This window comes from Corvus moneduloides, chromosome 1, assembly GCF_009650955.1.
Source record: "Corvus moneduloides isolate bCorMon1 chromosome 1, bCorMon1.pri, whole genome shotgun sequence".
Taxonomy (NCBI): Eukaryota; Metazoa; Chordata; class Aves; order Passeriformes; family Corvidae; genus Corvus; species Corvus moneduloides.
This window is the reverse complement of record NC_045476.1, coordinates 122,571,008-122,587,696: the sequence shown is the minus strand read 5'-3', so window position 1 is coordinate 122,587,696 and position 16,689 is coordinate 122,571,008. Positions and strand designations below refer to the sequence as shown.

The 16,689-nt window shown below is 39.7% G+C and overlaps 1 protein-coding gene across 1 annotated transcript in view; it reads left to right on the top strand.

The window, feature by feature from the left end:
• The window catches only part of ATP6V1H (ATPase H+ transporting V1 subunit H), a 52,430-nt gene that overhangs the window by 419 nt on the left and 35,322 nt on the right, over nucleotides 1-16,689 (top strand). Inside the window, exons 2-5 of the mRNA XM_032125216.1 lie at nucleotides 1,114-1,240; nucleotides 9,627-9,729; nucleotides 11,146-11,235; nucleotides 16,336-16,449. Coding sequence (XP_031981107.1) covers nucleotides 1,137-1,240; nucleotides 9,627-9,729; nucleotides 11,146-11,235; nucleotides 16,336-16,449 — 411 coding nt within the window. The 5' untranslated portion in view covers nucleotides 1,114-1,136. The remainder of the gene's footprint in view (nucleotides 1-1,113; nucleotides 1,241-9,626; nucleotides 9,730-11,145; nucleotides 11,236-16,335; nucleotides 16,450-16,689) is intronic.

The window sequence follows — 16,689 nt, the reverse complement described above, 5'->3', positions numbered from 1 at the left end:
CTACTCTGCCCTCGGGCGGTGTTTAAAGGGCTCTGGGTGGGTCAGTAAGAGCCTGGAAACCTTCAGTGGTCATTGAAGGACATAGTGATGCCGTCTGTGTGCGTGTCTGCTCATAGAAGTGGTTTCAAAGTGAGGACATTTTTCCTGCTCTGTTTGCCCAGGATAGTTCCTCATTTTTTTTCTTCCTTTTGTTAGAGCTGTGTTTTCCTTTAGTCATACAAGCGAGGTGTGCTTGCCAGGCATGGGCCTGAATGTGCCAGTTTGCTCTTGCTTTCTCTGTAAGGAGGGCCAGAACAGTCCAGAAATAGGCTGCATGGAGAGGCTGGGTGCAGTTTAGGTTGTAAGGAACTCCAGCTCTAGCTGGGTCTGAAGTCTCTGCAAACACACTTCTTGTTTTGGCATCAAAGTCGGGTGGAGATTAAAACCATAAAGGAAGGGGAAAGAAGTGGTGAAGGTCACTGACTGGTTATGTGATATATCCTGATGAAGAGCAGCTGTTCATATTTATTTTTCAGTTTGCTTTCTGTACACTAATGATCTTGGTTTTCTTGTTAGTCTGTGTAGCATGGTTTTAATTTATATACATCTGGGTTTTTCTCCTGAAGTTGTAGTTCGCATGTTTCTAATACTCTTAGACAAATTCCTGAAGTAAATCAGTCCTAATGTGTGTGGCGGGGGGGGGGGGGGGGGGGGGGGGTGGGTAGGGAAGATATGCCCTGAATTTTAACCCTGGAAACATGATTTGGAAAGAAGACAGCTTCTCTTATCTGTACAGCTACTTGGATGTTGCAGAAGAGCCACTTGAATTCAAATAACTTAATTTCATTGTTTAAGGATTCACAAGACTGGGAATTATTTAGTAACGGTTTATGTCTTTTATTTTAGCGAACTTGTGATTGGTTACAGTTGAGTGTGTAGGTATGGCTTATTTTTGTTTGTTTCCAATAAGCCACATTTTAAATGCTTTATAAAACTTTGATTTTTCAGAAACTGCCTAGTACAGTGTTAATAAATGGGACACCTGGAAACAGATTTTTCTTTTTATTTCTTTAAACTGTTGAACAAATACTCTGCTGTTTAATAAGAGGTCTCAAGTCTGACTTGCATTTCTAGGTACATTTTAATTATCAGTCAAGATGGATATCCGAGGTGCTGTAGATGCTGCTGTCCCAACAAACATCATTGCTGCCAAAGCTGCTGAAGTTCGGGCAAACAAAGTAAACTGGCAGTCGTATCTCCAGTAAGTAAAAACTTTCCACATTCTTTTCCCCTCTTAAGTGTTAGACAGAGTGGAGCATTACGTTGCAGTGGAGGATGTTCTGTCTGTGTGGAAGTAGTTGGGAAATGTCTATGTTAAATGTGGAAAATTTTCTGCAGTCTTTTTACCAGAAGGGGAACTCTACTTTTGTCAACTGAATGCTGTAATAGCAAATAGTATAGGTTTGCACAAATGTGTGGTAAAACTGTCTGGGTTTTTTCCTCATAATTCAAACACCGGTCTCAGTTGTAGCCTTATTAGAGGACTGCTGAATTAAGAAGAGTTTACAGTAATCGTTGTCTTAAGTGTAGGTATGATATGTCTATTGCTGAAGTGCTTTTTGTGGGAATACAAATTGTGCTAGCAAAACTGGAGTAGTAGTCCAGGAAAATAAGCTGTATGTTAAGTAAAGGAAGAATAATTCTGGAGGACAGCTGAAACAAGTAAATTGGGGAGCAGGCTGAAACAAATACTTCAGTCTGGGGAAAGCTGTGCTGCTGTTCCAGGCAAGTTTAGAGTTTCCTTTGGCATGGATATGATGGCACTAGGAGAAGCAAGAGAAGTATTGTCCTAAGAGGACATAGGGACAAGCTAAGGAAAAGGTTTATGGGCGAGGTAGGTAAAGGGAACAAGAAGCAGACTTTCACTAGTCAGTGTATAGTGTGGTTCTCAGTGGCTTTGCAAGCAAAAGAGAAAGGCTGGGGTGGTAACCTGACAGTGGCAGCTCCCAAGCACTTTTCAAACAATATAAGGGGCTTTTGCTGTTACTTTGTGCCCTCTTATCTGATAGGAAGTGTGTCCCAAGGATACCTGAACAGCTGTTCCTGTGCTGTCCTAGTGACAGTGAACAGCTTGTTTGCACTTACTCAGGATGAAAGTGGGAGTACAGTTGTTCACTGTTCATGGAAGCGAATATGAGAGTCTTTCACTGCTTCTCTAGTGGTTCTGTAGGGCTGGTGAGAAAAATCTGTTGCTTTTGTTAATATAGGGGATGGTTCTATTTGAAAAGGAGTTGCATTTATGTAGTATTATTTGTTTGACTATGTGGTCTGCTGTTAAAAAATGTCATTCATTCTTGGGATTATCTTTCTCTGGTGGAATATAAGAAACAGGGAGTTTTGTTTGTAAATGTGGCAGCAAATTTTTTATATAACTTCTTTTGACCAGAAGGCAGGGTTCTTTTTCAGATTTTACCTGTAGAATTTGACTTTGTTTTGTTCTGGAATCTATGAAAGTGGAATATTTCCTCTCTTTGAATTAGCTAGGATTTGGAGGCTACTGTAGTGCACCTGGCTTGTTGCTTGTGATCCTGTGAGAGGAGGAGTGAGACTTTTTGATGCTTGGTGCCCTTTGTATGTCAATAACAGTGTGCTCTCTTTACTGCTCTGAAATAAATGTCATCTTTTTGTCTTGTATTTACTGGTAACAGCCTGGCTGTCTGGCTAAGTTGGTTTCAAGGATTGACTTAAATGGTTCCAGAGGGATTGTGGAACATCTTGAAGATAACTAGTTCTTTGGCTGATGAGGTTCCTTATAATTAATGATTGGAAAACATCAACAGAACTTTTGGTGCTTCCAAAGGAAGTAAACTCATACCTTGTTTAGGACATGTCCTTTTTACAATGGACAGGTTTGGATGTGATGGTGTCTTTGACCTGCCTCTAACAGGTGCATCAAAGAAAGTAGTTTCCACTCATTTAATAATGTGTTTCATTCCAGAAATGAATCAATATAGCTGCACTGACCGACTTTCCAAGAAATCCCTTAAAGCTCAGCCTCAGAGTGGTTTGGTTTGGTCTGGTTTGTAGAGCAGAAAGAAAATCAAGTGCTTGGAAGGACAGTTCTCTTTTGAGCTCCTTATTCTGGCAGTCTGTGCACTTATTGTGGTAAATTTGCATATAAATATATGAAGGCATTACTTCAAGTCATCAGATGTTTTTAAATTAGAGGAAATATTTTTGTTTTCCCTAAGTTAACACAGCAACTCAGGTGTGACATAATTTATGCTCCTTCAACTAGAGATAGTATTTATATAGTTGAAGAAACTATAGATAGTACCTATGTAGTTGAAGTTAAAGAACTTCACAAGAAATTCTGATGAAATTTCTTTCCCCTCTGGCTGTGGCAGTTGCATGTGTATAATGGTGCTTTAAAGATTGCATCACTTGCTATGGCATTGGAGTTCGGGTCACACAGAAGGGCATTCTGAAGTTTTTTCCTGCTTTCTCTGTCCTTCAGTGAAAAAGCAAAATGGCTTACTAGTAGTTGGTCAGACTTCACTAGCCTGACTTTTCTTGTAGAGGCAATTCAAGCTGAAGATTAACTGACATAGTGTTTATTCCACCTCTGAAGGTTGTCACTGTAAACTAAATATCAAACTACACTAACACACAACTGCTGACTTCTGATGTTTTTTCTGTATACTGTTGGTGTAAAAGGGAAATACTTAGATATGACAATTGTATATATTATCAGCTTGCCAGTGTGTTCACTGCTCCTTACAAAACTCGGCTGTAGAAAAAGATAATTTGTTTTCTGGTGCTAAAATTTATCCTTTCTTTGTATTGGATTCCAGCTAGGGTCTGTGTCTGAGGGAGAAGAAAGTAACAAAGCTTGCAACAGTGGAAGGTGACTTGTAGGTCTGCCTGTGTTCTGGAAACTAAATGTAGTTGAGGTCATTAGTTCTGTATGGACTTCGCTGCCTTTGGATCTTGAGACTTGCAGCAGTTTAGAGGTGCTGATGCCCTCTGTGAGTTGAAAATGCAGTTGCTGTTGTACACTGTGTGATTGCTTTCAGCATTTGCCTCAGGGTGTTGGAATGCCAGGTGTGTTGGCTTGCTTGAAGCAGATTTTGTTTGGGTTGGCTTTCTTAGGGTAATAAATGAGTTCTATGAAAAAATGAACTAGTTTCAGAGTTTAACTTGCATCTTACTGCACTGTAGGTTTTCTAGATACACAGCATTTGACAATACTTTTTATTTAATCAGGTGAGATATCTGGTGGATGATTTGTACACAGTTTCCTGTGTGTTTTCAAATACTTCACATGCATGTTTGTGAATTCTGATGCTAAAATTTATATTCTATTTTCCTGGGGTGGAAAAACCTTCTAAAGCAGGTTAAATATCTCAGACTTTAAAAGTCAGTCTTGTCTTAGAGGAAATATAGAAGTTTCTTAATTTGTAGCATGTGGGGGGGTGGTTTTCTGGGTTTTTTGTTGTTTGTTTGGTTTTTTTTTTAATCTGGTTGAGTTTTGTAGAGTACGTTCAGTCCGTTTTACTGTTTTAATTTTGTAGTGCTAAAACTGTTGAGCAGTTAGATAAATTTACTGTCTCTAGGTACATGCAAATTACCGTAGATATCTGGATAAAAGAAATTATGCCTCGACATGATGGCTTCATATGAGCTTCGTATTTGCTGCAGATGTAGTCATTTTTTTATATTAAAAACCCAAAACAAGGTAAAAACCAAACAAAAATACCCTAACCTCCAGAGTGTCTTTTGTTAAATCATTCAAAAAAACAAACAAAAAAGGAACAGGAGTTGCTGGAGGAAATGCATAATTAAAGAAGGAATCACAAGCTTCTGAATCATATTGAGAGGTCAGGAGGATTTAAAAATTGTGGTCTTGCAAATTCATGCTTTCTAAATCTTAGAGTTTCAGTTTTGTCTCCTCTAGCGAGTGCTCTCAAAGGCAGGTCCTGGTATCTCAGGCATAGAGCTTTGAAAGGCACTTACAGGGTTCTTGACCTAAACCTGATATGCTCAGACAGGACAAAAAAAAAAGGGGAAATTCATATGTTGAGATAAAGATACTTTAATAGGACAGAAAAGGAAGGGGAAAAAAAGAATAAAGAATTCATACTAGATCTAGAACACAGAATTGTACCAGCTATTGGGAAGAATATTAACCATCCCAGCTGAAACCAAGACACAGCTGAAGCTCAAAGTGACTTCTGTCTTGGCAAAAGACTGTAGACACATCCTGGAAAATAACAAATTAAATGGGTGCTAGGAAGAGGGATGGAGGGAGGCTTTGGTTACTTGTTTGCTAGAGGGTGCAGGGAAATTTCTGTTGCTTTCAACAGGGGATGAGGAAAATGTGTAATAGCATCATGGGACACAGTATCAACTGTCTGAGGCTGCTCTGCACTTTCTCATGTTTTTTGGTTGGTTTTTCTTCTCTCTGTGCCACTGGTTAAGGTTTACTGTATAATCAGTTATTTCAATTTTAAAATGAGGTGAATGGAAATAGATGCATTTGAAATTACTAAAAACTATTAATCAGATGTATGAGTTCCTTCATAAAATATTAAAAGCTTGTTGAAAAAGCTGTCAGATCCCTTGTAATGTTTTGTATGGGTTGGAAGATGTCTTTTTGAATGGTGATAACAAAGCAATAAAGAGTAAATCTTAATGTCTTTTTTTTCTCATAGCAATATCAATCCCCACATCTTTTTTTCTTTTTTTCCTGTGGCCTAATGTAGGATGAAAGCGAAAGCTTGAAAGCTTTTTTCCTTTTCAGTTGGCAGACCTCTTCTAATAGCTTGAGTGTAAAGAAGCATCTGTCTTCATGGGCTGAGGCTTTCTCCAACATTAAAGCTGAAAATTAAGGGTTCATCTTATGTCATCTTTGAAGTGTTTCATAAATGGCAATATTCTTATAAACAAGCAGCTTATCTGGTTACTTTTGTATCAGTATTGGTGCCTTTTCCTGGTCTTAAAATCAAGAGGCATACACGGTTAGAAGGGGAAAAGGGATTTTACCTTGGTATTTATTTTTAAGGATCCTTAGGTGTACACGTCCAGGTCATATGCATCGAGATGCACTCCGCCGAGTCTTTCCCTGTGTCTCTGTGTCTCTCCTCCTCTCCTTGTCCTCCCAACATTGGGTATAACATTATAGGCTTTGCTAATTAGCATATCTATCAAAGATTCCCCAATGAGAAGCTCAAATGAGCCCCCCCTCCCCAAGGAATCTTCCCCTGGATGGTTCTATCTTGGTTTACAGAATATGTTCTGGAGAGGACCTTGGGGTCTGGGGCACACTGATCCCCAGCTACGAAGCTTCTAAAATGTTTAGTCTCTTAGCTTAACAAACAAGTCCAAGAATGTAGGCAAAAAGCACTAGGAATACAGAAGCTGTAAAAAGGTATAACAGGGGTAAAAAAAGAAAAGGCAAAAATCTTCATGGCATCAGTATGACCCATTAGTCCCTGGCTTGGTCAGCATTATTTGAAACAAAAGAGACCTCCCCTTACGAGTCTTTAAATGTGGTATTTGTGGCAGATGAATTGTCCACATCTTTCCGTAACTATTCAAATTCATCCTTAATAGGCAAGAAAGAACCTAGGTCAGTCTAAAAGGCATGGTAGCAGCATGGTCATCATTGGCTAATCACATATCATTCATTTATAACTAGTTAAGTTTTAGCAGAAGTTGGGCAAGGACTACCCTACCACTGGCTTTATGAATCTTGAATCTAATAAATCTTGATTGCCTTTCCTCAGTGCATATGAAGATATCTCTAACTAAGCAGTGGGAATACCGGAATAGCACACATGGCACTGGACTACTTCTGTTCTTTGCTTGCATAGTAAATAGGTAAAAGATGGCTCTGTGATGAGGCCAAACTCAAGACATAATCATTTAAATAAGAGGAAAGAAAAGAGCACACTGTAGGTCTTATTTCTCTATTTCAAGAATCCAGGTGATCCAGTTAAAAAAATAAGTGAACACTTCCTGTAAAATTTACAATGATTTTAATGTAATCTCTAGTCATGGAACATCTGAAAACTGACCTTGAATGTGGAAGAGGTGGGTGAAGAGTCCATGCTACATAGCTTTGCAAAGTGGAAGAGGCATTTCATTCAGTGGAAATGTTAAGAGGAGATTAATCTTGGAAGTAACTGAAGCAGGAATATCTAGTGCTTTCATCCCCTGTGACTTTTGTATAGATGAAGCCCTCCTGGTATTACCTAGTAAAGCTAGTCACCTATTAAAATCTTGGATATGTTTAGGACTACTTGATTTAAAATTACTTTTCTTACCTGAAGAGTACCTGACTATACTATTTGGACAAGTTTTTTATTTCTTGTGATGTGAAGTTTTGTATTATAAAAAAACCCCAGTAGTTTTCTGCAAGTTTTCTGCAAGTCTGACTCTTCAGCTGCATCAACAGCTTTCTGAAATAGCACTGATGATGGCAGTAACTACTTGAATATTAAGTTGAAGAGAACATTGAGTAGACATATGGTGGCTTATAGATGTCCATAGCAGTTCACTATATCAAGCCCCCTTGCTATGTGTTTGGATGAACTTGCATGCATATCAGTTTTTAAACTGCCAGGAAAAACTCAAAATGTAATTAGTGAAAGCTAAAAATAAATTAGGAACCATGATCTCTGTTCTCCCTACAATTTTCTTCAGTGCTTATGGCAAACTTAAAGTAACAATTAATTTTGGTTTTCGGCACTTATTTCTTGGTTGGATTAGACTGTTATTCATGTTATGTATTACAATTTTGGCATAACATGATAGCTGTACGTATTTCAGTTCTTACCATTGACATTGCATTCAGCCCCTGGAAGTTTAAAAACTGTTTAGAGAATGTTGTTCAGAGGCGATGCATAGGGAAGACTTTTGAGAGATTATTCCACCATTAGTTTTAAATTCTTTTACATGAGACCCTTTGTGGAAAGGAGCCCTTTACATTTGTTGTGGGATACAGCATTGGTAAAGTGATATGGTTGATACTGTATCCCCTCTACTCTGCCCTTGCAAGACCCCACCTGAAATGTTGCATTCAGCTCTGGGGTCCTCAGCACAAGAAAGACATGAAACTGTTGGAGCAGGTCCAGAGGAGGGCCACAAACATGGTCAGAGGACTGGAGCACCTCTCTTGCAAAAACAGGCTGAGAGAGCTGGGGCTGTTCAGCCTGGAGAAGAGAAGGCTTTGGGGAGACCTTCCAGCACTTTAACAGCACTTACGAAAAGCAGGGAGAGAGACTTTTTGTACGAGCATATAGTGACAGAACGAAGGGCAGTGGTTTTAAACTGAAACAACAGGTTTAGATTAGATGTTAAGAAGAAATTCTGCATTGTAAGGTTGGTGACGCAGTGGAACAGGTTGCCCAGAGAGTTGTGGCTGCTTTATCCTTTGAGGTGTTCAAGGCCACGTTGGATTGGGCCCTGAGCAATCTGATCTTGTAAGTGACATCCCTGCCCATGGCTGAGGGGTTGGAGTCAGATGACCTTCAAGGTTGCTTCCAAACCAAACCATTTTATGATTCTATGATAGCTCAAGATGAAGAAAACAAGGTTTGTATGGTGGGTTGACATTCACTGGTCACCAGGTGCCCATCAGGACAGGACACACTTGTTCCATCAAAAGAACAGGGGAAAATACATGAGAAGAAGCTCTGGGGCTGAGGTGTAAGGATAGGGAGATCACTGACCGCTTACCATCATGGGCAAAACAGGCTCGCTCTACTTGGTGAAATGAAATTAATTTATTGCTGATAAATTGAGTAGGTTAATGAAAAATAGGAAAAAATCTAAAAACCACCCCTTACCCTCTCCCTTCTTCCCAGGCTCAACTTCATTCCAACTTCTCTGCCTCCTTGTTTTGAGTTGGTGTAGGGGAATGAGGTGTGGAGACTGTGGTCAGTTCATAACAGTCTCTGCTGTTCCTCTCTTCCCCTGCTTCATCCTGAGGTGTCTAATCCATGAGTTATGCTCATTCACAAACTCATGCAGCATGGATCCTTTCTGCAGATTCCAGTCTTTCAGGGATGGCCTGCTCCAGCATACATCACCCTTGAGGTCACAGGTCCTGCAAGAAAACTGCAGTCCATGCAGGTTTCCTGTAAGGCACATCTTCCTGCTCTGGCATGGGGGTCTTCTGTGTACTGTGGGTGGATCTCTGCTCCGCCTAGGACCTCCATGGGCTGCAGGGGGACAGCTGCCTCACCGTGGTCTTCACCACAGGCTGCAGGGGAATCTTTGCTCTAGCACGTGAATAACCTCATCTCCCTCCTTGTGCGCTGGTCTGGCAGTCTGCAGAATTGTTTCTTCCACATATTCTCAGTCCTCTCTCATGGCTGCTGTTGCACGGCAGTTCTTATTCCTTAAATATGTTATCACAGAGGTGCTGCTGTCATTACTGAGTGGCTCAGGTTTGGCCAGCAGTGGGTCTGTCCTGGAGCTGGCTGGAACTGGCTCTGTCTGACATGGGGACCACTTCTGGGGTCTTCTCATAGGAGCCACCCAAGCAGTCCCCTTCTAACAAAGCCTTGCCATGTGAACTCAGTACAGTTATTTCCAATTTACTGTTCAAGTTACTTACGGTTTCATGTTTTGTTTTTCAGAGGTCAGATGATTTCAGGTGAAGACTGTGAATTTATTCAAAGATTTGAACAGAAAAGAAATCCAGAAGAAAAACAGGAGTTGTTGCAAACAGAAGGCAACCAAGTAACTTTCTTTTAATGAAGTTTCTTTTGGGGAGGATGGAAATTTTCGTACCAACTCTTACTTTATTGTTGGCTGTATACAGTTAAGGTGTTGTGAAATAAGTATAAAGCTTTCTATTGTGATTCTTTTATTTTTCCTTAGATATAGGTTGGAAGTTATTTTGTTATTTTTAAAACCTACTAAATAATTGTTAAATGTCATCTGACTTCGACTCTGTTGTGAGACAAGCTAGCTCAAGTCTTTCCTCATCCCAGTTTGCTTAATCATGCACACTTGTACTTGAGTCACTTTTTTTTTTTGAGCTTTTTTCTTTATAGTTTATTGATGACAGCTGCTACCAGTAAGATTGGTGCTTATTAGCTAAGCAATTCTAATTTAGTTACAGCATTGAATCCACTGTCTGCTAAGGTGGATTCAGTTAGACATGGGTGTCTTGTGTCATTTTAGGCATGGTAAGATATGAGACCTCTGCATTGGACAGAGCTGATTCAGGACTGAATCAGGCTTTTGCCCTTAAAGGAGTACAGGCAGGATGCCCAAAGACACTTTAATGATATTTGAATCAGTAGAATCTCACCCTGAGGTTCTAGCACAGAGTATCAGACATCCAGAGGATTGGGGGGAGGCAGGGAGGAAGGGGACGAGTAGATGCATTCAACACACAAAAATTTCTATCAGTTTTTTCTACTTCAATTTTAGGCTGTTCTCTGTTTTGGTTTTGTATTTCTTTTCTCTCCAAATTGTACTGTGTTACTGTTATGTACCGGTTCAGAGTTTCCATAGTAACAGAAACATATGTGGTATGCCTTACATGTCACTATATAATTACGATGTAGCAGTTCAGAGTTCCATTTTCTCTCAGTTTTAGTTGAATGTGGTGAAGGAGAAGGAGGAAGTGTAAAAAGTAATGTAACTATTTCAGCCTGTTGCTGAAATGGTGATATTCTTCAAAGATGAACAAAGATTTCTCTATAAGGTATATAGTAAGTGAACAGAGGAGTAACCTGTCTTCCTCCCTCCCATTCAAGTTGCTGAAACTTTTTTTGTACTATGTCTGACTTAGTTGCTGTTCTGTCAATTTACTTGATCTTCTCACTACGATAAAAAAAAAATGATGCTGAGGGAGACTTTTCTAATCTGACTTTCAACAAAGCAGGTTGGTGGCTTTCCCTAGCAAGTACGTATTTAATTTGAAAGCCATAAAAGAATTTGTAAAGGGTAACAACCAATGTGACAGAAAATTATCTTTGTAAGATAATGTCAAATTTATTCATCTCTTACTGTAAATGAATAAGATGTTGGGATGCTCAATGCTTATGTAAGACAACTGTGAATTAATAAGGTCCTGTTTTATATTATCAAAAGGAATGAAGACAATTGCTAATATTCATTTTAATGTCTCTCTTATTTTTCTAGTGTGCTAAAACATTTATAAACTTGATGACTCACATCTCCAAGGAACAGACTGTTCAGTACATTCTGACTATGGTTGATGATATGCTGCAAGTAGGTCAATAATCTGTATTATTTTTAAGTCTTTAAATGCATGCTTGAATGTTTCCTTAGTGTAATTCACGTATCTTCAGGTGTTTGTCATACTGTGTTAAAAATATTCTATTAAATTTTCAGATCTTGTCTTCAGAGATTAAATGTTAGACCTAAAGTTGTAAGGGTAACTTCGTCTTGTAGTATGTTCGAATTCTGGTAATAAAATGAAATTGTATGCTTGTCTGTTGGTTCTCAACCATGTTTAATGCAAAACTTGGATGTTAAGGCTAGTGTTGCATAGTGGTTTCATTTTATGTGATCTTAATTTGCAGAATTTTTTTCTAAATACTTTTTATATTTGATATATTGGCTTATGTTGTGGTAGACTTGTCAGTGCTAGATTAATGGTTGGGTTTGGTGATCTTAAAGGTCTTTCCCAATCTAAATGATTCTAAGATTCTGTGACTTGTGACCTCAGCCTTTTCCTGTGGTATAGGGAGGATATGACTTCACACTTGAGGTTGTTGAAGCTTTTCTTATGAAGGTGTTAATTTGGCCACCCTCAGCAAGAAGGTGTCGTTTCTGCAGCTTTAGGTTTCCATCATAGGTTGTTTAGGACAACATGTTCTGAAATTCTGCATGGTTTAATTATAAACCAGGAACTTCTTATTCAATGTAACATAGAGCTCTTTGTAGCTGTGGACAACAGTGGCTTATAAGAGTAGGCTATTAAACTTGGTCTCAGGACTGCTGAGCTGACTGGGACAATTCAGGAGGAGGCTTTACTGAATCAGATAGTCCCACTTTTATGTTTCCTTGCTCTGAAGTAGGCTGAGAGAAGGCATTTGGAGTGATGTAACAAGATGGGTTGAGTTGTGTGAGGCTTTTTCTTAGTGTTCACATAAACTATCTGTGTTTGATAGTTTCTCTTCTCCTATTTTATGTTATATTGGTGCAAGGTTACACTGAAATGTGTCTAGTGCTATTGGTTTAGGATATTGCCATAGGAGGTGAACAATGTGAGTTCTAATTCCAGCTCTGACTATTCAGTATTTCAACAGGCAAGTTGAAAACTGTGAACCTCTCCATGCAAACATATATATATGTTTGTATAACATGGGGACCATGGTGTTCTTTAAGGTGCCTGTCTGCGCATTAGGAGCCTTAAGTGAGTGCCCTGACATGTAGGATAACAGGATAATAGCTAGTGGTGGCGGCACCAATTCATTCATCTGTAGCTTGGTCACTTTTTCTCTTCTAGTTTTACTTTTTTTCAAGTGTGACACAAACATCAAGAAGCAGAGAAGATGAAAATGAGCCTCAGAGTCATTCCTTGATTAGGACACTCAGTTGGGAATACCTTGTATTGGTTGACACATTGGATGACAAACTTTGGCTCAGTGTGTGAGGACTCTGTTTATTACAGCTACTTTTGTGAGGAATGGGTCTTGCTTTCTGTGCATCAGCGGCCAGCAAAGTCATCATTTCACTTCCCCTTTTTCAGGACTTCTTGTGAGTGTTCGTAGGTCTTGTTTTGCTAATGTGCTTTGGGATTAGCACATAGTCTGCAGTTACAGTATGACAGCTGATATAATCTCCTGTGGTGTGGAATTAGTACCCCACAGGTAATGCTTTCACTGGCCCACTCTTGAACAGATGGAATAGTTCTTGGTAGTCACAGAAACCTCTCTTTTGCTGTGTTGTTTCTGTCATAAGTGGTTAGATGTATGTGTTTTCTTGACTTTATGACATGGCTGTATTTTGGGCCTTACCCTGCCCCAGAAGTGGCATGTATGGAATTCTTAATGTTAAACATAATGGCTTTAAATTATTCAGGCTTTATAGTGACACAGGAGAATAGAGATGTTGGTGGACACTATATATTTGCTTTTGTTTGAAGTTGAATGCATGTTTCACTTTAGAAATTCTGCTTCAGTATCCAAAAAGCTGCACTGACTTTTGCAATGCTCTGTGTGTGTGCATGATTCAGGGATGTCTTGCTGCTGGCATAGAGGGCTTGTGTGCAGGCATCCACATGGCATTATCTCAGTTTCCTAACCTGTGACATCTCTACTCAACAAGGCTGAAACGGGACTTCTGTTTTGTTTTGGTCATGATCTGGGCATGGAACATACTGCCAGTGGTACCTTATGAACCCCGGCTGCACGTTTTTAAGGTCTAAGATTTTTGTCAGAGAGCAGCACAGTGGCCAGTAAAGGTGAGACTGTGAGTTTAGGGCAGGGTCTCTGCAGACTGCCTGGGCACAAGAACAGTATCATAGAATTGTAGAATGGTTTGAGTTGGAAGGGGACCTTGAAGGTCATCTGGTTCCAGCGCCCCTGCTGTGGGCAGGGACACCTTCGGCTAGATCAGGTTGCTCAAAGCCCCATCCAACCTGTTCTTGAAGAGCTCCAGGGATGGGGCATCCCCAACTTCCCTGTGCAACCTGTTCCAGTGCCTCACAATCTTTTCCTAATATCCAAACCTATTCCCAGTTTGAAGCCATTCCCCCTTGTCCTGTCAATACATGCTCATGTAAATAGTCTTGCCCCATTTTTCCTGTAGTGAATATGAAGTCTCCAGTCTTTGACTCATCTTAATTCAGTACATTCAAAGATTTTAAGCGAGAAATTATTCAAGGACATGGCCTGTCATAGTGCCATTGACTCTGTGTAAAATTTGCCTTGAGAAAGTATGTTTGCTGCAGTTTCATGAGAGAAATAATAGCTGAGTTTGATAGCTGAAACTTCGAGAAACTATCACAGGTAGCAGTATCCAGCTTTTGTCTGATTATGACTGACTGTGGTTATTCTATCATCTTTCTGTGCTTCTCTTGTGAGGTGGTAAAAATTATGTCAACTGTGTTTTGAGCTCACCAAAAGCCCACTTGGGTGTGTAGGATTGTTCCAGCAGTTGTACTTACTGGTTTTATGACCTTTCTAAGAGATTTCTTTTGAATGCTGGCAAATGTGAAATTAGCGTGGTGTTTACCGTCTAAGATTATTGTCATTCTGCTTACTTCTGAAGGTGGAGAGTGTTAGCATCCTTGAGGAAACATTTCTTATTCTCTTCATCTGATAAATTCTTGGAACAATTTCTTGGGATTAGTGACCTTGTCACACTGCACAGTCTGTTACTTATGAAATCTTTAAGAATCTACACTGTAGCTGGTGCAGGTAGCAGTACCACCCGAGTGACCTTCATTATGCTTCTTCAGAAATGACAGCTGCTAAATTATTCAACTGTTGATGTGAGAGAGCTTCAGAATTTTCTTTTTGTCAGTGTAGTCAGTAGCTTCCTAGGAAGGTGCAACACTACATATTCCAGGGCCGTGGGGAGTTTTCCACTCCTTCCCTTCTGTCTTGATCCTGTACCTTAGCAGCAAACCAGATGAGTCTTCTGACTGACAGCATGCTAAAGTTATTTCAGCATTTCTGCTTCCAGACTTGTCTGTCTCCTTAGTTATGTTGTAAATTGAACTCATAGATCTGCTAAGTTTTGATCTATTTTAGCCAGACTGTTTAGCACAAGCAGATGCTAACTGATTTATTTGATCGAACTGCCGTTTCTCATCAAACAGGCCCTCACAGAGTAAAAGCTTTCCACCAAAGGCTATGTGTTCCTGAGATCTTACTTTTTTATTTATTTCATAGTTTGAACAACAAACTTTGAAAACATTTCTGGGTGCTTTTTTACACATGCCATGTAGAGAATGGGTCACTGTAAGGGTTATAACTGGCAGATTACTGGTGACATCTGAGCTTCCCCAGTCACTGATCAGGGCAGCAGTTTGCATCCCATGTGGTACAGTACTGTTGTGGTTTAACCCCAGCTGGCGGCTAAGCACCGCACAGCCACTCACTCACTCATCCAGCAGTGGGATGGGGAAGAGAATTGGAAGAGTAAAAGTGAGAAAACTTGTGTTTTGAGGTAAAGACCGTTACTTTCAAGGAAGGGTTGGTTGAAGTTCTAAGGTTTAGTAAGATGCCACTGTTTGGATCATGGATGCATTCAGGTCATCTTGTGCTTAATGGATCATATTCCAACAAGGAGGCTTGCCTAGCTGGTTCTTGGTCCCTAGAGTTAATAATAGGGTGCAGAACTGATGGAGAAAAGCCTTTCTGTCTAGGGGAGTTTGAAAATTAAAATGTCTGGATAGTGGAGACTGAGATACTACCCTTTTGTTTCTCATTTGCCTTCCTTGAAACGAGTTGTGTACTTGGTCGCAGTAGTTTAACCTCAATGGGGAGATCTCTTCAGAAGGAAAGCTTCCAATCCACCAGATTGGAAAGCATATGGAAATCCTTGAGGAAAAGCAAGAATTCAAATGCTAGATTTTTCTGGGAGACTGTCCGTCTATATTCTAGCCTATTAGGAAACAGCAGAGCTTTTCTTTTGCCTTTATGATTGTATGGCCTATTCTCTGGCCTGCTATAAGGAGAACTGTAATAGCTGCTTTATATAGTGATTATTAGGGGAAATACTTAAAAAGGCTCAGGTAGTTGTGGTCTCTTGTGGCTCAGGGTAGGAGCCCTGGAGAACAGACCTCTGGTGAGTGTGTGCTCTTTTAGATATGCAGGTTGCCTGAGATAACTGCTGAATCAGTTGCAGCCTCATCTGAGAGAGAAGATGAGAGGAATGGAAAGGCTAATTTACACCCCCAAGGTTTCACTTGTAGCAGAAGTTGAACAACAGGCTCTTGCATGGAAGTAAAAGTATGTTGAAAACTTTGTATGGACTTCAATCAAGCATAATTGATTGGATGAAAAGTAGTGTTCCTCTTAAAAAATTACAGTATTTAGCTTGTTTCTCATTTGCCTTACTCCACTTGCATGTTCAAAAGAATATATTTCTTTTTGCTCAAGCAGTTATTGGAGTACTGAGATACAACTGAGGATTCAAGGTTTGTTTCCTCCGCCCCAAATCTCCAACCTTAATATTGGAGTGCTGAAATGAACTGTATCCACAAGTAATTGTCTAACTGAAAAATTTCCATGGGCTCTCACAAGCTAGGATACACTCTGATAATTTATGCCAACATAACAAGGAGCAAATAACTGCTCTATGTTGAATGCTTTTAGAAGTCTGTCATCTCTTCCTCTCTCTCAATTTTTACAGGAAAATCATCAGCGTGTTTGCATCTTCTTTGATTATGCAAAACGTGGTAAAAACACTGCATGGTCCTATTTTCTGCCGATGTTGAATCGACAAGATCTCTTCACTGTGCATATGGTAAGTTCTGAATGAACCTGTCCCTGAAGATGGTAGAGAAAAATGCTGGTTCTATTTTTCTTCAGGAGATTTTGGAATTTGAAGCTAAACTTCTGCCTGGACTGGAAAGTTTTCCTCTTATAGGTTAGACGGGTCATTCTTAATACAAGCTTTGCCTAACCACATTTTAAAAAGCAAAGTTACATTGTTTATTGACATTGGTTTATTTCTGGGAGATTAGGGCAGATTTAAAAAATTCAG